General features: G+C 37.1%; 3 protein-coding genes and 3 non-coding genes across 7 annotated transcripts in view; 3 read left to right on the top strand and 3 right to left on the bottom strand.

The window, feature by feature from the left end:
• Positions 1-2,234, bottom strand: part of haspin (histone H3 associated protein kinase) — a 12,862-nt gene extending 10,628 nt beyond the window's left edge. The window contains exons 1-3 of the mRNA XM_016575141.1: positions 2,065-2,234; positions 948-1,126; positions 719-823 (exon numbers count right to left, since the gene is read on the bottom strand). Of these exons, the coding sequence (XP_016430627.1) occupies positions 719-823; positions 948-1,114 (272 nt within the window). The 5' untranslated portion in view covers positions 1,115-1,126; positions 2,065-2,234. The remainder of the gene's footprint in view (positions 1-718; positions 824-947; positions 1,127-2,064) is intronic.
• A 1,257-nt stretch (positions 2,235-3,491) lies between these two features.
• On the top strand, positions 3,492-3,564 carry trnar-ccg (transfer RNA arginine (anticodon CCG)). Its single transcript has one exon. It is a non-coding gene; the product is annotated as a tRNA-Arg (tRNA).
• A 1,128-nt stretch (positions 3,565-4,692) lies between these two features.
• trnar-ccg (transfer RNA arginine (anticodon CCG)) lies at positions 4,693-4,765 on the top strand. Its single transcript has one exon. It is a non-coding gene; the product is annotated as a tRNA-Arg (tRNA).
• Positions 4,766-5,105: 340 nt separating this feature from the next.
• Positions 5,106-5,178, top strand: trnar-ccg (transfer RNA arginine (anticodon CCG)). The gene has a single exon. It is a non-coding gene; the product is annotated as a tRNA-Arg (tRNA).
• Positions 5,179-7,680: 2,502 nt separating this feature from the next.
• On the bottom strand, positions 7,681-15,227 carry chrna9a (cholinergic receptor, nicotinic, alpha 9a). Its single transcript, XM_016575101.1, has 6 exons — positions 15,182-15,227; positions 14,583-14,728; positions 11,837-11,991; positions 11,474-11,657; positions 9,857-10,208; positions 7,681-8,534 (listed from the first exon to the last, which is right to left on the bottom strand). Exons 1-6 carry the CDS (start codon positions 15,225-15,227, stop codon positions 7,681-7,683), a joined length of 1,737 nt encoding a protein of 578 aa, XP_016430587.1.
• A 4,672-nt stretch (positions 15,228-19,899) lies between these two features.
• Positions 19,900-22,904, bottom strand: part of LOC107757583 (rho-related GTP-binding protein RhoH-like) — a 17,290-nt gene continuing 14,285 nt past the window's right edge. For both annotated transcript variants that reach the window (XM_016575099.1, XM_016575100.1), the window contains one exon: positions 19,900-21,646. In XM_016575099.1, the coding sequence (XP_016430585.1) occupies positions 20,767-21,354 (588 nt within the window). In that variant the 5' untranslated portion in view covers positions 21,355-21,646 and the 3' untranslated portion in view covers positions 19,900-20,766. The remainder of the gene's footprint in view (positions 21,647-22,904) is intronic.

The raw sequence follows: 22,904 nt of genomic DNA, 5'->3' as shown, positions 1-22,904 counted from the left end.
CTGAATAAATAGTAAATAAACATTTTCTAACAAAAAGTGCAAAGTAACAAGAAGAAAAAGAGAAAAATGCACAAATAACTTGTATGGAGATTTTACCATCTACGAGAAGCTGCAAAAGACACAGGCGCAAGTGGAATGTACAAAACATGGTGACATTAATTTTTAAGTAAATATAATGTGCGATATATTGCGTCACCAAAAATGATTGAAATCATGTACATATATTGCGCGATAAGTCGATATATTGATTATTGCGACAGGCCTAAAGACCACTTGATCAAATCTGGTTTTAAGTAAGATTAAAAATCTGTTTGAGATTTCTGGATGGATTTAAATTATGAGTAAAATAAGATCTAGGGTACATGTCACTGGAAGGTAACACAACAATTTGTAGTGAAATAATATTCTCGGTCACACTTTAGTTTTGGAACCAATTCTCACTGTTAACTATGACTTTGCCTAAATAAACTCCAAATGACTGCTTATTAATAGTTAGTAAGGTAGTTGTTAAGTTTAGGTATTTGGTGGATTAAGGGATCTAAAATATGGTCATGCAGAATAAGCCACTAATAAACGGCCAATATGCTAGTAATATGCATGCTAATAAGCAAGTTAAGAGTGAGAATCGGTCCTAAATTCTCTGTGTGGACATTTCATCTGTTCTGCACAATGTTAGTAAACTATGTGTTCTAGTGTGTTGTTTTGCCACAATCCAGACCTGAACAATGAGGACGGTGCATAGTTTTCCTCATCACTCCCGTTCTCCTTTATGGCAGTCATGGCTTTGCTTTTAGCAGGACGGGAGGCTCTTTCTCTTATTCTCCTATTCACAGACAAAGACATGAACTGTCATGGATAATATCAGCTTCCCTATAGAAAAGTTAGACCACAGTTTTGCCATATAAAATGGCTTTGTTAATGAATAAATGGATGCAAGCATGTTTTACCGTTTCTTGGGTTGTGTGGTCTCTGTTATGGACTGATCTGATGAAAGAGTGCTTGAGAAAGAGAAAGCTGCTTTCTTCAGGTCAGGGGAGAACCAAGGCTCCACCTTTCGCATTCTTTTACTGTACGTCTTGATAAACACTGGCCCATTTCTTCCTCTTGCATTCATCTTGGATCTTTACTACAGAGTAGAATTAAACAATTACTAAATAAAAATGTAGAAACAACATATACAACCCGTAGCTTAAATGACTAGAGCATGTAATAGCAAAGGCAAGATCATGGGTTCACAATGCAATTCGCTTTGGGAGGAAGTGTAAATGTAATTCCTGTGTTTTATTTTTAACAGGTCGTTACTAATGTTAGTTACACTTTACAATGTAACTACAATGTACACTTTACGTTTTTAAACAGTTAGCACGTACTAATAATAAATACTTTAGCTACATTTAATTTCAACATTTACTAATAAATAAAGATCAGTTAACATTAATCAATGCACTGTGAACTAATATGAACATGAACATTTTTATAAACAAAGGCTGTAAAATTAATGTTAACAAATGAGACCTTATTGTACAGTACTACATAATGTTTATAAACGTTCCCGTTCACAACCTGCAGAATTTTGTATTTCACTATTTTTGTAATAATCTTTAAAAGAGGAGATTATCTAAAAATCTCTTCATGTTAACTGTCTACCCGATATGTTTTAGGCTTATTTATAATAAAAAATCTTCTAGATAAGTGCATTTGAAACTGATCAATAATTCATGACCCCCTGAAAAAAAGTATGTAACGTTATGCTAATACCAAAACAAACAAGGCGCTAAAAACCAACGCAAACAAGCAAACTAAACACTAGAGGAAAGTGACATTTCACTGACTGTTTTCATATATACACATTTTAAGAACAAACTGCTTTCGGTTACTAAAACCTGGAATGTAAATTAAATATATTAAAAAATGAGTGTGAATGATTACTTCATTCTCGACAGAAAACACTAAAGCTAATAGGAAACCGCTAACGTTAACTTATAACGTTATACAGGAAACAACTGCACTACGATGCGGATGATTTAAAATGAAAAGCGTTATTATGTTGTCAACTGAATTTACCTCTACAACGTGTTATCGACATGCAGATCCCTTCTCGAGATTACGTAATAACTGTATGATTAAAAAATGTCAAATATGAACAGAACTGATCGTCATTCTAGCAAACCGCTTCGCGTTCAAACTGAGAAGAGTCGCTGCCTGATTGGGTTTTCTTCTTCTTCATGTTTAACGGCCGCTCACTCCTTTGGATCATTACCGCCACCTACTGTACATGAGCAACTTTTCCACTGCTGGGTCAGATCGGTTCGTATTCGTGACATCCACTCTTTTTATTTATGTCTTAATTTAGTAGTGTATAACTGTAGGAACTGTTATTCCTTCAAAACAATCAAACCATCCACTTTGCCCGTTGTTTCAACATATTTAAAGAATAATGCATGCATTGCAGTAACAGTACAGCAAACATGCCCCTGCAAGTAACACGAAAAAAATGGAGTGGATGTCATGACACAATCTTTTCAAGTAGGCCTGCATTTTTTGAGGAAAAACCATAATGTTTTAAAATCTTATGAAGCATGAAATATCAGCTATTAATGAAACATACAATAAATAAATTAAACATCAAATACAGACCTATTGTATGGTAATTATAACTACGTAACCTAACCCTAACCCTAACCACACCACTTCGATAAATTACTGTAGAGATTAATACAAAAACTGGGGAAAACCAACAGCAGGGCTTGACGCTTACTTTTTCCCCAAAGAGTACATGTGCTCATGAGTTGAAAAATGTAAAAGCGCATTAAAAAACACAAAGCAAATTTTTCAAATAATGTGTTTTCAATGTGTTATCAATGCAGCATAGCCCTGATGAATCTGTGCTCATGAGTTGAAAAATGTAAAAGCGCATTAAAAAACACAATGCAAATTTTTCAAATAATGTGTTTTCAATGTGTTATCAATGCAGCATAGCCCTGATGAATCCTTCTGGCCTGATGGCGCATGTGCTCTCTCAGGCTAAGATAACACAAAGCACTCTTTTCATGTGTCCCAGTGGCCTAATGGATAAGGCATCAGCCTCCGGAGCTGGAGATTCAAGTCTCACCTGGGTCATCTTTGGTAAGTTAACTTTAAGTTGGCTAAACAATAAATTCCAGCATGCTTCTATCAATGCAGCATAGCAATTGGAATTTGTGTAGTTTTTTGTGCATCAGACTGTCAGAGTACACCTCTGGCCTGACTGTGCATGCAGGCTGAAGATACACAAAGAGCAAAAGGCCTAATGGACATGGCCTCAGCCGCTGGAGCTGGCTACTGTGGGTTCAAGTCCCACCTGGGTCATTTTCAGCAGGCTACTTTTAAGTTGGCTGTGAAAGAAATTCCAGGATGATTCTATCAATGCAGTATAGTTATTGTGAATCCTACTTGACTGATTGCGCATGTGCTCTCTCAGGTTAAGACAACACAAAGCACTTGTTTGAAGTGATCCAGTGGCCTAATGGATAAGGCATCAGCCTCCGAAGCTGGGGATTGTGGGTTCAAGTCCCACCTGGGTCATCTTTGCTAAATTGGCTTTGCAGGAAATTCTGGTATGCTTCTATCAATGCAGCATAGCCATGGCAACTGGAATTTAGAATTTGTGTAGCTGTGGCAGTTTTGTGTGCATCAAGCTGTCAGAGTACACCTCTGGCCTGACCATGCATGCAGGATGATGCGCAAAGAGCCAAAGGCCCAGTGGGCTAATGGACAGGGCTTCAGCCTTTGCAGTTGGCTACTGTGGGTTCAAGTCCCACCTGGATCATCTTTAGCGGGCTACCTTTAAGTTGGCTGTGAAAGAAATTCCAAGATGCTTCTATCAACGCAGCATAGCCATGATGAATACGTCAGGCCTGATGGCGCATGTGCTCTCTCAGCCTAAGCTAACACAAAGCACTCTTTTCGTGTGGCCCAGTGGCCTAATGGATAAGGCATCAGTCTCCTGACCTGGGTATTGTGCGTTCAAGTCCCACCTGGGTTATCTTTGGTAAGTTACCTTTAAGTTGGCTTTGCAATAAATTCCAGGATGATTAATTTAGAATTTGTGTAGCTGTGGCAGTTTTGTGTGCATCAAGCTGTCAGAGTACACCTCTGGCCTGACCATGCATGCAGGATGATGCGCAAAGAGCCAAAGGCCCAGTGGGCTAATGGACAGGGCTTCAGCCTTTGCAGTTGGCTACTGTGGGTTCAAGTCCCACCTGGATCATCTTTAGCGGGCTACCTTTAAGTTGGCTGTGAAAGAAATTCCAAGATGCTTCTATCAACGCAGCATAGCCATGATGAATACTTCAGGCCTGATGGCGCATGTGCTCTCTCAGGTTAAGACAACACAAAGCACTCGTTTGAAGTGGAACTGGCCAGTGGCATGATGATGAATCCTTCTGTCCTGATGGCGCATGTGCTCTCTCAGCCTAAGCTAACACAAAGCACTCTTTTCGTGTGGCCTAATGGATAAGGCATCAGTCTCCTGACCTGGGTATTGTGCGTTCAAGTCCCACCTGGGTTATCTTTGGTAAGTTACCTTTAAGTTGGCTTTGCAATAAATTCCAGGATGATTCTATCAATGCAGCATAGCCATGATGAATCCTTCTGGCCTGATGGTGCATGTGCTCTCTCAGGCTAAGATAACACAAAGGTCTCTTTACATGTGACCCAGTGGCCTAATGGATAAGGCATCAGCCTCCGGAGCTGGGGATTGTGTGTTCAAGTCCCACCTGGGTCTTCTTTGGTAAGCTGGCTTTGCAAGAAATTCCAGGATGCTTCTATCAATGCAGCAAAGCCATGATGAATCCTTCTGGCCTGATGGCGCATGTGCTCTCTCAGGCTAAGATAACACAAAGCACTCTTTTCGTGTGGCCTAATGGATAAAGCATCAGTCTCCGGACCTGGGGATTGTGCGTTCAAGTCCCACCTGGGTTATCTTTGGTAAGTTACCTTTAAGTTGGCTTTGCAATACATTCTAGGATGATTCTATCAATGCCGCATAGCTATGAAGAATCCTGCTGGACTGATGGTGCATGTGCTCTCTCAGGTTAAGACAACACAAAGCACACTTTCGAAGTGGCCCAGTGGCCTAATGGATAAGGCATCAGCCTCCGGAGCTGGGGATTGTGGGTTCAAGTCCCACCTGGGTCAACTTTGGTGATTTACCTTTAAGTTGGCTCTGCAAGAAATTCCAGGATGCTTCTATCAATGCAATAATATGCCACAAATGCTGTTGACTGAGTCAACTTAAATTGAACCTGGACTGACACATTGCAATACCTGATACCAGATGACATACTTTGTAATGGGTATGCCTGTTTTTGAACTTTTCTATTTTTATTGCAGTTTTGGGAGCACCAGTTGAAATGATCAAGAACTTACCTGCACATACGTTTATTCCAATCCTATCTACACCACACCAACTTTTCTGCTTTTGTATGGATAGCTGACTACTACCATGCTCAGAGTATATTGGCAAAAAAAAACTATATAAAACTAACATCACAACTTGCCAAAATGGTAAATGGTTTGTCTTTGATGGGCTGCATTTAATTTGACTGTGCAAGAAATTCCAGGGTGATTCATTCAAATCAATGCCATACACATGAAAAATGCAAATATAAATATAGATAATATATAAATAGTCTTTAGATCAATATATAAAGTTTTTAAAATGTTTGAGTCAAGCAAACAACTAACGGTGCTAATATACGCTCAAGGTGTGCTGTAATACTACAGAAAATTCATGATCCTAACATTTATCTCCACACTGAAATCTCAGATGGCCAGACATTGATTCATTATTTAGGAGTTGTTAAAATACTGGTGTCCGGGATGCTGTTAGCCTGGAGACTAGTGTGTACACTGTGAGTTTTCCGAAGCTTAGCTTAAATGTGTGATTAGAATAAATAGTGCTCATAAATGGCTGTTGAGATATTCTCAGTTGAAACGAGTTGAGTCTTTGGACCCAGAAAAACAATTTTCCTTACGTCATGGCTTAACAAGAAGACAGAGGTTTAGTCCAGCACCTATTAAAGTCTTTTCATCAATCTACATTTTAGCAGCTCATTTTCATGCAAGGCTTGGTTTAATACTTACTAAGGTGAATGAATTTATACAGTATGTCTCCATATAATCAGGTTTTAGTAGGCAGTCTGAGGTGACAGTGTTCATTTTTACTTACTCTCTTTTCATTCTCATTCCATTCTCCTTTTATGATCAGTTGCTCTAAGATTCTGTAATTGATCAAGTTTTTTTATTTGTGTAGCACCATTTGTAAAAGAAGAAAGGAAGCACCATTTCTAAAAGAAGAGATATAAAAAGTTAACACAAGAAAATATACTTCTCTGATGACATAATATGTTAGCACTGGTCAAGGATGCAAGGTTTGCACTGTATTTATGTGTGGTCAACATTCAAGACTGGTCTACTTATGCATTTTTAATGTGCATTAGTGTGGATGTCTGTCCATGTGCATGTGCAGGGTTAATTGTGCATTATTAATGTGTGTCCGTGCCAGACAAAGATTGTGTTACTCTACACATACACATGTGGGAACACGTCTACACCTGAAATATTAATGCCATTTATTTAACTGTTACAACCAGAGAATTTTCTTCAGTGGAAGGAACAAAGTAAACAATGAAGAAAGTGAGACATTCAAACAACGAACAGTCGTGCAGTAACTGTAAGCCACATATTAAGTTGCCAATGAGCCAATTTGCGAACAAATACAGGATTAAAGGAATTATTGTTTGAAAAAATTGAATAATCAGTAACTAACTGTTCTTTTGACACATAGTGTTACCAAATATATAAGCAATTGATTGCATCTTTAACTCTTTCCCCGCCATTGATGGAATTTTCTGGCTTGCCATGTTTCCACTGTTAGACAGTAGGAGGCGCTATTACACATCTTCTGAAAGAGTATTGAATCCATGGATCAAAACATGGTGAAGAAGAAGCAGAAACAAGCGATCGCACATGTAAAAAACATGATCATCAATCATTAAACAGCATTTAAATCAAAACTGCCTACACGCTAAAAAATGCTGGGTTAAATATAACCCAGCGCTGGGTTAAAAAGGGACAAACCCAGCTATTGGGTTGTTTTGATCCAGCTATTGGGTTGTTTTGATCCAACGGTTGGGTTGTTTTGAGTCAACCGCTGTTTGTCCCTTTTTAACCCAGCGCTGGGTTATATTTAACCCAGCATTTTTTAGAGTGTAACGTTACCGAATGAAATGTTGATCTAGGAAGTGTCTTAGGGCTGTGAAGCTTTGGGTGTGTTGATGGAAGCAATTTACTCCATCTATGTTTTAATCATCTATCTGAATTCCATACAGACGTAGTCATTGACAAAAACACAATTTTCTCAGCTTTTTGTTAAAAATGTTGCTTTTTTATGAAACTTACCCACATTCAGGTGCTGAGAAAAAAGAATGCATGAAGCTAGAATTAAACTTTTTGTTTGCTTGTTCAAAGCAGAGGCTCCGTTCTTTCTTTTGACATTTTGCATGTTCAGATATTCATACAACAAAATATTCTGGGGGCCATGAGATTTTTGTAAAAATTATCAAAAATGATGGCGGTGGCTGGCCACTTTTTTTTTTAAATAACGCTGGTGGGGAAAGAGTTAAGATGTAAACGGCTCTAGGTTGCCTTGGCCATGACAAGGATACTCATGAGGAAGACCATGATGAAAAACACCCACATGAAGAATCTGTCCATCACCTTGGCAACCTTCTTCCACTCGGCCCCTTTGGCCTGGTGTGCCCTCTGCTCTCTGAAACAGTTAGCTATGTACTCAATGTTTCGCACCACTTTCTGATGTTGGCCACAGGCGCATACAGATCCTGTGCCACTGGTGGTCTTATTGCAACTATCTGCTCCAAAGGTTTTGCTGTAGCTGTTATCGTGGTGATAGGCGACTCCATTGAGATAGCCATTGCCGTGATCGTAGGTGTATCCATTAAGTTTTTCTGGAATGGAGAGTTCGCTATCTTTGAGTTTCTCCTGGCTTGTTAGTGGGAGCTTTTCGCTTCCATCTCGACCAATGTAGTGTGTGTATTTCGGATGTCGGATAGGGGAATTTGAAGATGAGCGGGTCCTCCTTTGCTGGTCATGCCTATGATGCCGATAGGCACTGTTGTTGCGACGGTACCCATTCCCATGCCGGTGGTCTCTGTGGCTGTAGCCGTTAAACTGACTGTGGTTTCTCTCATCATGGTGACAGTCTCCATAAAATCCTTTGTCAAAATACCCATCTCTCTCCAAGCTAGCCAGTGGGTCCTCAGAGAACAACGGGCCTCGGTCGCTTTCAGCTGTGGTGCAGTTCTCTCCTACCTCATACACAAAGAAGATCTTTGACATGTAGTCTATTATCAGGACTTTGGCCCAGTGGGGCACAGGTTTGGCTTCCGCTCCACAGAAGTGTATATTCATGATAAAGATAGTCAAAGATGTAGAGGCTGTTATCATGGTCATAGTTGCAATGTAGTATTTTCCTATAGGAAAGACACAAAGAAGGGATAAATAACAAAGAGGCTATACAATCACACAATCAGTGTTTGGGATTGACAACCATATGCACTCGAATTGTTCAACAGTTTATTGTATGTCTGTATGTCCACTTGTCAATGCTTATGACAAAAGACAATAAAGCTTGTTTTTCTTTGCATGATTATATTTGTACATCTCAATATTTTTTTTTCTATTGACTATATCGGCCAGCTATAACTAGAAATCATTCATTTCCAATGGAAAGTCGTATTAAGTCATATTGATGAGTACTATGTACAGTGCTGGGTAGATTACTTACAAATTGTAGTCCATTCCTGATTACCAAATTTTAGTTACTTACGTAATCCATTACCTTACACATTTTAGGTAATATAATCAGATCACTTTTAGATGACTTTTGGCCTAACTTGTTTATAACATTGTTTTAAATAGAATAATATTTCAGGGGGATAGTAACTGCAGGGGGTTTGTGCTTTTTTTTTTCTTTTCTATTCTTTTTTTTTTTTAAGTAATGCTTATAACTGAAATCGTAAAAATGTAAAATTAAAAGTAAATCTTCAGGGGGATAGTAACTGCAGGGGGTTTGTGCTTTTTTTTTTCTTTTCTATTCTTTTTTTTTTTTTAAGTAATGCTTATAACTGAAATCGTAAAAATGTAAAATTAAAAGTAAATAATTTTATCATTAAAATAAACACTAAAAAAGATTAAATATTTTATTTGTTCACCTGCATGTCATGTGACCATTAACCAACATTTAGAAATAATGTGAATTTGTGCATTTCAATGTGTTTGTAATGTAATACAGTTGTAAAATGTAATCATGTAATCAATAAAAAAGTAACCGTGGTTGCATTACGAGTATTTTAAAATGTAATATAATCTAATTACAAGTACTTTATTTTTGGAATCTGATTACGTAATCCAGATTACATGTTATTAGTTGCTACCTAGCACTGACTAGGTACACTCTAAAAAATGCTGGGTTCAAAACAACCCAACCGCTGGGTCAAAACAACCCAATAGCTGGGTTTGTCCCTGCTTAACCCAGCGCTGGGTTATATTTAACCCAGCATTTTTTAGAGTGTACTCTGAACTGATGAACTGATAGTTGATTGCAACTTCCACTAGGGGGAAATTGAGCCATGAGCCACTATAATCATAGTGACATATGGTTATCACTTTTGTTTATAGCCAAACTGTGCAAACCACATTTACAGGAGCGACAACAGTATTCTGTAGCCAGAGAGAAATTAAAATGAGGGTGAGTAAATGATGACAGAACTATTCTGCTCTACTGTAAACTCACCAATTAGTGGAACGCTTTCTGAAGGTGGCATACTCTCAGCCACCATCAGCTGAAATACAGTCAGAGCCAGCAGCACCGTCACCCCCAGTGAGACCTTCTCCCCAGAATCAGCTGGCAGGTAGAAGCCCAGTGGAGCCAGGAAAGAGATGAGGAAACACGGCAGAAGAAGGTTGAAGATGTAGAAGGAAGAACGCCGCTTGAGCAGGACTGTGTATGTTATGTCAGGGTATGGGTCCGAGCAGCAGCCGTACATTATGACGTTTTTAACGGCCGGCATGCCATGACACTCCCATTCCACATTTTCCACAAAGTCTGAAAGGTCTCCACCCTCCATGCCCATGGTGATGTCCACCTGGGGTTACAGTGGATATGATAGGACTTTTAGTAGGGGACAATTCAAAATTCTTTCTACCGATTCTTTCTTATATTCTTTCTTATATATGCAAACCATTTTTTCTTCTTTAATAAAGGTTCCATTTATTTTTATGTTTTTTATGAGCAGTAGAAATGAGGTTCCCGTGCATGAAGACAACGCAGAGGTCAAGCCACTATACATTTTATACAATTGTTAATATTCTTCCTCGCTATGTGTTTGTATATATTCCGATTTCACGTCATAATCTGTGGATGTTGAGTTTTTGTAGTTCACCCAAAAATGACATTTCTGCCTTCATTTACTCACTCTTATGGAAGCGCGTTTCCACCACTGATAAAAAAAATAAAAAAAAGGTAATTGTGACTTTTTATTATTATTTTTTTCACAATTTAGAGTTTGCGTCTCACAATTCAGACTTTTATTTCTCAGAATTGCATGATATAAACACAATTGTGAGAAAAAGTTTAAATATAAACTTATTGCATTTTCTCACATTTCTGACATTTTTCTCGAATTTTTTTGACTTCTTTTCTCAGAATTGTGACATATAAACTCGCAAGTTATAAAATCCAATTCTGAGGGGAAAAAAAGAGTTTATATGTGTTTATATGTGAGTTTATATCTCACAATTGTGAGAAAAAAAGTCCGAATTGTGAGGCAAAAAGTCACAATTACCTTTTTAATTTTTCATTCAGTGGCAGAAACAGAATTCCATACACCCTCCCCTTGTTCCAAACCTGTATGAGTTTCTTTCTTCTGCTGAACAGAAATGAAGATATTTTGAAGAATGTTGGTAACCAAACAGTTGACGGTAGCCATTGTATTTTTTTCCATACTGTGGAAGTCAATGGCTACCACCAGCTATTTTTTTTTTTTTACCAACATTCTTAAAAAAAAACAAAGATAGTGTTCAACAGCTGAAAGAAATTCATCCAGGTTTGTGGAGGGTAAATAAATGATGACAGAATTTTCATTTTTGGGTGAACTATCACTACGGATATTTCAAATACAACAGTTGACTTGTGTGTACTGAAAACTAAACTTTTTAAATGAGCAAATCAAAATGTGTTGAAATGCCCCTGTTCATACCTTTTACACAGATACATTGTTACATTACAGTGTGTGTACATTTTACATGTATTCAGATACAAAAAGTTTTTATCCAAGTAACTTATTGGAATTATTCAACACAAGTATGCATATACTATTGTACTTGCTATACAGCTGTCCAGTGCATATACCTGGTTGCCATTGTAGGTCCAGGAGCCAAAGGTAAGGTTGCACTCCTGACTATCAAAGGGGAAATAAGAGACGTCCACCCTACAGGAACTCTTAGTGATGGCAGGGGAGTCCCAAGTGATCTCACCATTATACCGCAACACCACATTCGTGTCTGGGGGTCCCGAGGAGTCCTCCTCATCCGCACTGAGCGAAAAAGTAATATAGAGATCAATAATTCAGTCTTCTATGTGTCCATTAATCAAATCTGAGCCTGCTGTCTACATATTAGTTAAGTCTGAATGTTTAAAGTTATGTACTGTTTACATGAGCAGATTTGTATTTTTTCCTGTTTTATGCAAGATGTTGTGTGTATATGTATTTACTTGTTATACAGAACGATGTCTGGTCTCCAAACAAGGTTGCCGGGTATTCGAATGACCTCAAGTCCATCATACTCATCTTTATCCCAGCACAGATAAGCATCATGCCAGATCTGACGCACCCACAGGTATGTGGTCAGCACCTGGTTCCTTTCATCCTAGCACAAAGAGTCAAGCACAAAGCAAAAGCAGCTGTCATTTACAGACCTGCACTAGCCAAATCATACGAAACAGCCGAATCTAAGAATTTATGTTATTGATGTCTCGCCATTTTGGATTTGAGCTCTGTATACATCAGTTATTTGATTTGTGAGTGAATAACCACCCAAATCTGGGTCTATTTATCATCAAAGTGATCACAGAAGACTTATGCACTGAGGATTACTTTCACGTCACCTTTATGTCCTTTTTGGAGCTTGAAACCTCATGTGCTTGCATGCTCAAATATCTATTTTTCTTTGAGGTAACAGTATGGTATGTTAAGACCAAGTATTCAGTCGCACGGGGTCTTGCTCTGCAAGATAAAACCCTGTTGTTGTACATGGAACACTTTCTCACAACAATGAAGAATGAAAGCGAAGAAAGTCTGAACCCTTAGGTTGCACTTAATGCCTTCTACATATCACATCTCATTGGTTAAAAGTACTCCTCGGGTTCAGTAAATTAATATTTGATTGGGTTTGATCAGGGCGGAAATTCAGTGCCTCTTGAATGAGAAATGCATTGTCTCTTTCTGGAACGCACATAAACAGTGTCTTATATAACCATCATCCACAGACAGCGCACACAAACACTGACATAAAACCACACAATTACAATTACAGCAGTTAAACAGATTTCTGTCATCATCGTCACTGCAAAACTTTCTTTCTTTCTTTCTTCTGTGGAACAAAGAAATATAAAGATCAACGTGGTCCAATATTTCTAAATAAATAAATAACTTCCAAAGAAGAAAGAAATGCTTTGGACTGAGAGTGAGAAAATTATGACAGAATTTTCAGTTTTGGATAAACGTTTACGCACCAACAAGATTATAAAAATAACAAAATCTCAATGTTTTGATCTAGTCTGTTGTTTTCTTAAAGGCACAATATGTACGATTTTTTTATTCTTCGCTTCGACGGCTTTCAGCCTCACCCTGCTTCATTCTACTACGTTAATAAATCATTAGCTCATCCATGAACATGATTTCTGCCCGAGTCCTGTCGGATTGCGTCGGCTGTGGGGATGAAGACCACAACTCCCATGATTCCACACTCAGTCACTACGTCATCAAACTACGCCTTTGTTTGTTTGTTTATTTTGAATACGCTCCCTCCAGTGGTGAAAATTACATATTGTGCCTTTAAGTATTAGCATAACATCACCTGCAAAGAATGTGTTCTACAGTAAATGTGTGGGTTCCAAAAGTCTGAAACCACACTGAAAATCTTAGATTCCAAATTAAATTTGAACATGGAAATAAATAAATATTTTAAGATTTTGAAAATGTAAAACAAATAAATGGTATGGCGTAAAAATGAATAAGAAAAATTTGAGCTTCTGCATTCATTTTAGTCAACTAATCAAATAAACGTACTTGTGACATTGTGCATAAAGTCAGATGTTATTGCCTCCACTGAAGCACAAGATTGATTCTTTAATCATGCTGGATAACAATTTTGTAGAAACGTGTGCTCATTTCAGCTTGAGTGCTGTGGCAATTAAAGCAAAAGTTATAATTTGCTAATTCAGTGTTTTACTCAAATTGCAACACTATACACACACACACACACATTCCATATTCTCCTTATTTTAAAGCGGACATTACTTTTGTGTAAATAAGTAGAAAATATATATAAACTAATAGAGAGAAAAAAACTAAGACGAGTAACACAAATCTTATTATCCAACACATTTGTAGGTTACTTCATCACACATACTGATGCACTGAATAAACACTTTGAAGGGAGAATAAACATGATCCGCAGTGGCACACTTGGTAGACAGTGTTATACATTAGTCACGCAGCTCACACCATACATACACACATATAATGTTTACAGTGTCACAGGATACAGAGAGTTAATGAGAAGAGGATCCACACAATAAACATTTGAGAAGTACTGACACCTAGAGGTATCCATTATAACTGCAACTGTAGTGGGGGGCAAGTTTGTCCAAATATTATTTGGACAAAAATCTTTTTTCTCCACTGATGGTCATTCAAATGTGGCTGTGTATTCATTTGGATTAATTAATTGTTTTTGTAAACAACATAAAATATCCAATGTAAAATCTGTGCTAAAGCAAAAGCTTCTTGTGCTAATCAAACATGTAATGTAAGCTTCACCAGTGAGAACATGCTTTTTTAATGGCTAGGCACCATTAGCAAATGCTTCCAATACATTCATTAGTAGTTCACTGTTGTTATTTAAGCACTAGGCCTGAATGAGTGTGAATTTGAGCTAGGCATGTATTTTCAAAGGTTAAAATTTGGGGCAATTGTGCAATCTTTGCGGTTTTAGCATTAAGTCGCCAAAGTATGATCAGAACATACATGTGCCATGCCACATCAAGGCCAGTCGGACAGCGTGTGGGTGTTTTGCTGGTGAGATATACTGTATGCCTTGATCTCGTGATTTCAAACCCACTGTTTCTGCAGTAGCTCTGATGCATGTAGCTGTAACCTCATTCTGTTCTATCATTCAGTAAAAGCATGAGGTAAAATAGGTGCAATGTTCCGTAGTCGTGTGTGTTTAGTGCTCACCATATCTTTGATCTGTGAGAGTGTGATCTGTAGAGTGACGTTAAGGGCTTCGTCTGTGTCCTCCACAGGCCGTAAAGCGTTAGAATAGTTCTCCATCAGGTCGTTCAGCAGTTTTTGAGCAAAACGACCCTGAGCAGAGAAAACAACTACAGCGGACAATATAGTTATTCAGTTGTTTAAACTTAAAATAAGCTTAAAAATAATGCATATGTTGAAATACAAACAATAAGCATTATGTAGTATATATCAAATTACTATTTATACATGTATGAATGTGTGTGTGTGTGTGTGTGTGTGTGTATAAAAACAAAATACATTAAAATCTGGATGTAATTATAAAAGTATTTCTGAATCAGTATTTTCATGTGGTTTTACTAGAGTTTTTCCAGAATATATATATATACTGTATATGTATGTGTATAGTTAGTTCAAGAAAATTAGTAATTAATTCTCTGAAAATCTCTTATCTGACACAATTTTGCTTATCAAACAAATTAATCTTGTTTTAAAGGATGTTTAGTTATTTTACTGAAAAACAAGGCAAAATACAGATTAAGTCAATTATTTTAGCATCAGCATTAAAAGGAGCATGAACTTACCATGTAGCAACATGCTAATGTGAATCACAAGAAATATGATCTTCATTTTTCAGAAGAATGGCAAAAAATAAAATAAAATCTGCCAGTTATTATTTGACCCTTTTTGGTCAAATAATCCTCATTTGCTGTCCATAGTCATATGTAATTTGCTGCAGAGGAGGAAAGAGAAATTGCGAGAAGTTCCATATCGAGGTGAACGTTGAGAGCAGTGGTGTGTCAGGTACAACACTGAAGGCCTGAATGTCATTCTTACTGTTTCTCTGGAACAAGAGCCGAGGTATCACATAGCATGCACACTAACACACTTACACACACACACACACACACACACACACACCTTGTCACTGTGGAAATATTCATCTATATGCAAGAAGAAAGTGTATGTTTTAATATTGGGGATCTTCTGTTCTTTCAAAAGCAGAAACATGTTATGTGTTATCTTCTGCATGCTTGTTATGGATGGTCTGTTGTGATTGTGTGTGATTGAATGTGTTTGTCCGTCACAGTGAGAGCCGATCTGACAAGGGTTTCATGCAGACAGGTCATGTTGTGGTTTGAATGTTACACACAATGAATTTTAAAGGAAGAGAGGTCTGTCTCTGACACATGCACACACTGAATTTCAAGACAGCAGAGATGAACAGGTAATGTGTTATGAGGTATAAAATCCAATCCAATGCTTTTTAACCACCTTTTCTGTCTCATTAAAGAGTGAGAACAAGTAATATTGTTCCTGTATTCGTTTACTAGTGAGCTTTTTTCAGTGGCTAAGGCACAGGAATTAAAATGATATAAACTAATACTATTGTGCCACATTTATTCAGACTACATTTGTGATAGTGCACTAATTTTTGATATTTTACATGAGATAGAGCAGGCTATGAAACAATTAAAGTTTATGTACCAAGGAATTACATTAGTTAAATCAGTTAAACAAATCCACTTTGTCAAACAAACAAATAAATATATATATACAGTATGTATCCATGTATATAGTTAGTTCAAGAAAATTAGTTCAAAATATATTCTCTGAAAATCTCTTATCTGACACAATTTTGTTTATCGAACAAATTAATCTTGTTTTAAAGGATGTTTAGTTATTTTACTGAAAAACAAGACAAAATACAAAGACAAGACAAAATAATACAAGACAACAATGAAACAATTAAAGTTTATGTACCAAGGAATTACATTAGTTAAATCAGTTAAACAAATCCACTTTGTCAAACAAACAAATAAATAAATATATACAGTATGTATGTATGTATATAGTTAGTTCAAGAAAATTAGTTCAAAATATATTCTCTGAAAATCTCTTATCTGACACAATATTGCTTATCAAACAAATTAATCTTGTTTTGAAGGATGTTTAGTTATTTTACTGAAAAACAAGACAAAATACAAAGACAAGACAAAATAATGTGCTATATATATGCATGTCAACATATTTGTTACATATTGACACAACTAGCACATATTGACACAACTAGCATTCAAATTTGCTATCTTTACAAAATACAAAGACAAGACAAAATAATACAAGACAACAAAAATAATGTGCTATATATATGCATGTCAACATATTTGTTACATATTGACACAACTAGCATTCAAATTGTGCTGAAAAATCATATTTTGCTATCTTTAAAGCAGTCATGGTGTTGGAAGATACCAATTTTACTTATTAAAAATCACAGATACATTCTTTGCATTTGTCCCTTTTTAACCCAGCGCTGGTTTATATTTAACCCAGCATTTTTTCGAGTGTGACAAAGCTGAATCAACGTATTGTGAACATTTTATAAATTTATAAATTTCTCTCTCTATTTATTTATTTATTTATTTATTTGAAAAGTTATTTCAAATAAATGCGGAGATGTTTATTAGCATGTCAAATCATGGGATATGTTTTGTCCCGTGTGTAAAGAATCAGTTATAATTAAGTCCCATTTTACAAGTAACTTACAGTTTTCTATGCACCTATGGATGTTTGTAACGAATTTCTTTAGATTGTGTCAGACAGCCCCCTCATATTTCCCAGCGCCTACGCAGGAATACAAGCTCATACACACACACAAGGACTGTAGGGTCTGAAATGACGAGAGATGAGAGGAATAAGACAGGAAGTGGTTCTTCTCGAGACGTCTTTCTATCTTTCTGTTTCTTTCTCAGGCGTAGGAGAGTTTCATATCCTGTAGCGCAATTCGACACATTACGCTGCAGAACTACATTACCCAGAATGCTCCAGTATAGACAATCATTCTCAGGGATGACTAAATATGTTGCTTAAAAAGGAAGCTGTTTTTCGATAATTGTCATTTCTTCTTCCATTTTTCTCTCTTACCTGTTCATGTTACACTGCGGCAGAGCAGGTAAGTGTATCTTTAGAGATAAAATGTCACAATCAAAGGACATAATGACTCAAAATGACTCAGGATGGGTATTCTCTTTGTACTGTCTGAAATTAAGGTGATTCTTTCAGTATCATTTTCAGAGGTATCTTCCCTGTCCTACACAATCCTTCCTCTCTGACTCACTGTTGGCCAGATGACACAAAGTGTGGAAAATCCTAAAGGTTCAAGTGATGATTTTTTTTTATATATCTCTGCTTATTTTTGCCTATGTTTTTTTTGCTAATTTCAACATCCTGAGGTGCTTAAATGCATATGTCGCTTATCTGATGATGCACAATCTCTTAAGTTTTGGCTTAACTGTCATAAATAGGTGATTGTGCAAGGCTTTGATGCTTTATGGGTGGATTGTGTGTGTGTGTGTGTGTATCAGAGCGCTCGTGTGGTAAGAGAACAGTGCAGGTGTTTCCTGTTGTAAAAAAGAGAACAGAATGTGTGGTAGGGTCGCATACAACGAATGTGTATATGCATGCGTGTATTGATTTTGTGTGTTGTGCAGACCACAGCACTTTGTAAATTGGCCAAATTTGGACTGAGGCATATTTGTAATATATATACAGTATCAGTCTCTCGTACACACATTATAGTTTAAAGCCTAGTTCTTTAAAGGGAGAGTTCACCCAAAAATGACAATTCTGTCATCATTTACTAATTTCCATGTCATTTCAAAAATGGACTGATTAACTGTTATTGTCCGTGCAGTTTAAGTTATTGAAGTCCAAAATAACACTGGACCCCTTTGTCTTTTATTGTATGGACAAAAAACACAGAATGTTTTTGTTTAAAAAAAAATAAATAAAAAAATCATAAATGCACCATTAAGCTTACGTCCTATTTGCTTCACTTGCACATTAAGTGCATTCAAATAGAGTAGTAAATAAAATAATTTTTTCACTTCCTCTTTTGTGGTTTATATATATTGCAGTTTGAGTACAGTCCTGTTGTTACCTAATGCCACCTTTTATTTGATTAAAAATAAAAATAACTCATAAGCTATACCAAAAGCTTGAATAAGCCCAGTGTATAAATGTAGTTCATTTTCATTCTTCTCATTAAACCACACACCCATGTTAAGTTGACTTCTAGAATCAGTACAAAATATTTCGGAATACCTTAACTTGCGAAACATTTATTAAGAGATTTACACCGTATTTCACAATGCAGATATAGTGTTTTTCTGTGTTAGCACAACGTGGTTTCAGTGAATTCAGCGAGAGACGTTCTCCTGTTGGGATGTGGTTTCGGGGTCTGAACTCTTTAGTTCTCCAAAAGCACGGCCTACATCACCCCATCTCCATAAACCACATAACATATACTCCCTCTTTCTGTTGCTCTGTCGTCCTCTTCTCCTCTTCCTTTCATGTAATGCGAGTAGTAGAGCGCATCTCCTTTGTTTTTACATCTCGCCTGAGCGTTCATTTGATAACAATTTTATAAAAACATTCCACTGCCTAGTTACGTATGGCACGAAGTTGTCGTGCCATACGTATGGCTGCATGTTGGGGATATTATAAATAACTCTATTCTGTGCATTTTCCTCTGATGTCTTCTATGCATCAGGCCTTAGCCTCATGACTTTCCTGGACAAGCAAATTGTCAGGCTGCTGTGCAAAGTGATACAATCACTGCAAATCAGAACATATCTGATGTATGATATATAATCATAACCAAGAGGGTCTGTACATTATCGTACAGCACTGAAGTAGAGAATAGCTCAAGCAAGGTGAACGCTATCTCTGTTGTCTTCATAATCGTTCTCACCAGCGCACACTTAACCTTCACACTGACAACCAAACCTGGAACCTCAGAATAGAGTGTTTCAGAATGGCTTTATATAACATGCTCGCTTTATGTCCTGCACGTATGTACTGTCATAATGAAGACATTATGTATCATGTATTACATATTATCTGAGGCTTATAGAATTTTCAAAGTAGTATGTCATTTAATAATTTCTGTACTTTCCTAAAACTACTTTTCTGTTTTGTGTGTGTGTGTGAGAAACCGCTCGTATACCTGTGGCTGACTATCTCAGATAGCAGATGCAGTTCATTGTATATCGACAGAAGAGATAATGAACAGTATAACCTCTACTAAAACTGTTTTTAGCAAAAGGCGTATTTGAATTGAGGTCTGGGGACCCCCAGGGGGTCTCCAGAAGGGCCCACACTGTCCGCAGGAAATTTCAGTTAAAAAAAAAAACAAGGAAAGAAAGAAAACAAATGTTGTTTTTTATTGTAAAAAATGCTATACAAATAGCTTTAACTCATCAATGCACATCTTGAATAATAATGTTTATTTTGGCTCTAGTAACACAATTAAATCACAATTTTTTACACAGTAAATATGAGTCTTAAAATAAATAGCTAACTTTATGTTTTAGGAAGAGGGTCCTTCTCAAGGGGATTGCCATATTTTTAGCATTAATAAGTTTAATCATTCTTATTTTTAATAAAACACGCCTTTGTTTAACGTATGTAAACATATTTTCCATGGTTCGCTGTGCGTGACAAACCACACAGAGCTAAACTCTTTTTTATTAAAACTCCTTTTTTTAAGTGACCTCATAAAGATTATGAAATCAATCTTTTAAGAATAAGAACTTCACGACTGAAATCCTCATCTTATAGCTTTAAGCTCCATAAACAACAAGACACAGAAAAAAGCGTCGTCAGCAAATCAGAAATTCATAACCAAAGTGATTTAATCGCCATTTAAAATTAAGATTGCAGAATGTGATCTGACATTATGAGCTAATGTGAATCCTTATTTTACATTTTCACATGCAGGTCTAGGAGAGAAACCAAGCAGATTGAGAGTGAGTTTTAAGGGTCCGTTTCAATTCACAAGAATGACATTTAAAACTGAACTTGAAGAGCTCCAATCTACAAATGCACATTTTCCAGCACGAGTAGCAATGAAAGACGCACCTGTCTTTTAAAAGATATGTTCGACTTCCTGTGTTCAATAATTTTATACTCATAAAATCAACAACAAGGACACCGCTTTTTAATGAATAAATATCTGTTCGATGTCTGTAATGACTCAAAATCTTAAGTATACAATATTAAGATATCAGTGTTAAGAAGTCTTTGTTGAGGCTTCAAATAGTTGGTATTGTGTGTGAGAAACAATTAGTGATGAGAATCAAACGACATCCCTCTTTTAAAAGCATCAGGACATTTTACAGGGGTTAATGTCTATGAGTCTCCAGCGTGTCCGTCTTCGTGCCCGATTAACAGCCGTCCGAACAGCACACTCAAAAACCTGTTGCACGCCACGATTGCTGAGAGCCGAGCATTCCAGGTATCCCTTGGCACGGATCTCCTGTGCCACCTGTTTGCCCTCCGAAGCCGCGGTGCAGCTGGTGCGATACGGCCCCATCTCACGATGGTCCGTCTGTGTGGCAACAACCAGCACAGGAACCTTCGGGAGATGTTCCCTCACTTCAGTGATCCATTTGTGCCGCAAATTATTTAACGAATTCGGATTTGCCACCGAATAGCAGAGCAAAACCACATCCGCCTGCTGATAGGACATGGGCCGGATTTGGCGGAAGGTATCATGGCCTGCTGTATCCCACAGTCCCAAGCTGATCTGGACTCCATCCATGAATACATCAACGCCAGTGTTTTCATAGACAGTAGGTCTGTAGCTGTCTGGGAACGTTTCAGAAGTGAATCGTACAAGAAGTGCCGTTTTACCCACCGCACAGTCCCCGACCAGGACGCATTTCACTGAGGCCTCTACCAGTCCATTCATCCTTCTGTCTCTCTGGTGTTGTAGTTATTGTAAATAATGAGTCTAAAAAAAACGATCAGTGGTGTCCAACAGATGATGAAGTCATCTTTCTAATCGCAAGTCTGCAGAAATGTGAGCTCTACGAATAAAAACACTGCTAGTTACACAGCATTCTGAAGTCTTCCATCCTCGGCTCTGTAATCCAGTGAAGGTTTAGGAACTGAGTTCATTATGGTCCATTAGAGATATATTCAAGACGGAGATATCCAGAAGTGGCTCAGCTGTATCTCTCCTTCGACCGTTTCACTCCTGCCTAATTGAAAGAACAAAGAAGTACAATTACTCTTATGCAATCGCAAAACACCAAGAAATGTTTTTTTTTTTTATGTAATCTACAAAAAATTTATTTATATGTCATCTAATTGCACTCTAAAAAATGCTGGGTTATTTCAACCCAACTTTGAGTCAAATATGGACTAACCCAACTTTTGGGTTAAAAATGTAATGTAAAAATGTAACCCAACGGTTGGGTTAGTCCATATTTGACCCAAAGTTGGGTTGAAACAACCCAGCATTTTTTAGAGTGTGGTCTTATATTTAAAGAAACAGTTTCATTTAAAAGACATTGTCATCATTTACTCACCCACGTGTCGTTCCAAACCTGTATGACTCTCTTTCTCTTTCTAAAATTATTTTGAAAAGTGTGTCATTCTGGGTTTTTGTTGGTTTTTTTGGTCCATACGATGACTATGGAGTCAGATGTTGTTTGGACCCCAACGTTCTTCTAAATACATTCCTTTGTGTTCATTAGAATAAAGCAAGTCATACAGGTTTGGAATGACATGAGAATTCCATCTTTTTCTCACCCTCATTTTTTTGTGTTCGTCATCCCTTTAATATCTTTAAAATACCAAAGTCATACTACAACATCATTCTTAGATCTTAGAAAACGATAGAATATCCCGCTAACACCACAGAGCACAGTAGACTCCTCTCATTGTAGGCCTCAGACATCGCTTCCCGTTGACAACGGCCCTGTTATCGACTAAAGTCGAATTGACACATTTTTGGCTATAGTATTCTAAAAAATGCTGTTTAACACAAATGCGACAGCTCATTTGTTTGTTTGTTTAATAACTCTATGGGCCAATGCTGGTAAAGGCGCTTTCGACAAAACTCAACCTCAAAGATGAATCTCGAAATGGCAACATGGCTGTCATGAGAGGAAAGTACACTGATGATTCAAACAGCTGCTCTACTTAATACCACAGAAGACCAAATGGTTGTGATATACTGTCAGAAAACACTTTTCGGTATGAAAAAACACTGGAAACATTGTCAGCCAGAATATTCTTGAGAAGCAGGCCTATAATCTGGCAAGCATTTAATAGCCTCTACGGTGTATTTCTTTGCTAATATAGAAAATGTGGTGTTATAAAATGACTCCAACAATTATATCCTTATTGACAGGATTTGTAAAGTCTCGTGTGTTTCGTTAAAGAAATACTATGAATATTGGAAACCATAATCTAAATTTAAAGGATTACAATATAATCGGTGATGGAGAAAAC

Source organism: Sinocyclocheilus rhinocerous, unplaced genomic scaffold (assembly GCF_001515625.1).
Source record: "Sinocyclocheilus rhinocerous isolate Xijiao unplaced genomic scaffold, SAMN03320098_v1.1 scaffold323, whole genome shotgun sequence".
Lineage (NCBI taxonomy): Eukaryota > Metazoa > Chordata > Actinopteri > Cypriniformes > Cyprinidae > Sinocyclocheilus > Sinocyclocheilus rhinocerous.
This window is presented reverse-complemented; position numbering and strand designations above follow the sequence as displayed.

Coding starts and splice junctions, on each gene's coding strand:
- chrna9a (XM_016575101.1), bottom strand. CDS start 15,227: ATGAAGATCATATTTCTTGTGATTCACATTAGCATGTTGCTACATG. Junction 11,658..11,836: donor GACATCGTTCTGTATAACAA/GTAAATACATAT, acceptor TTTTTCGCTCAG/TGCGGATGAGGAGGACTCCT. Junction 8,535..9,856: donor AGAAAGCGTTCCACTAATTG/GTGAGTTTACAG, acceptor TCTTTCCTATAG/GAAAATACTACATTGCAACT.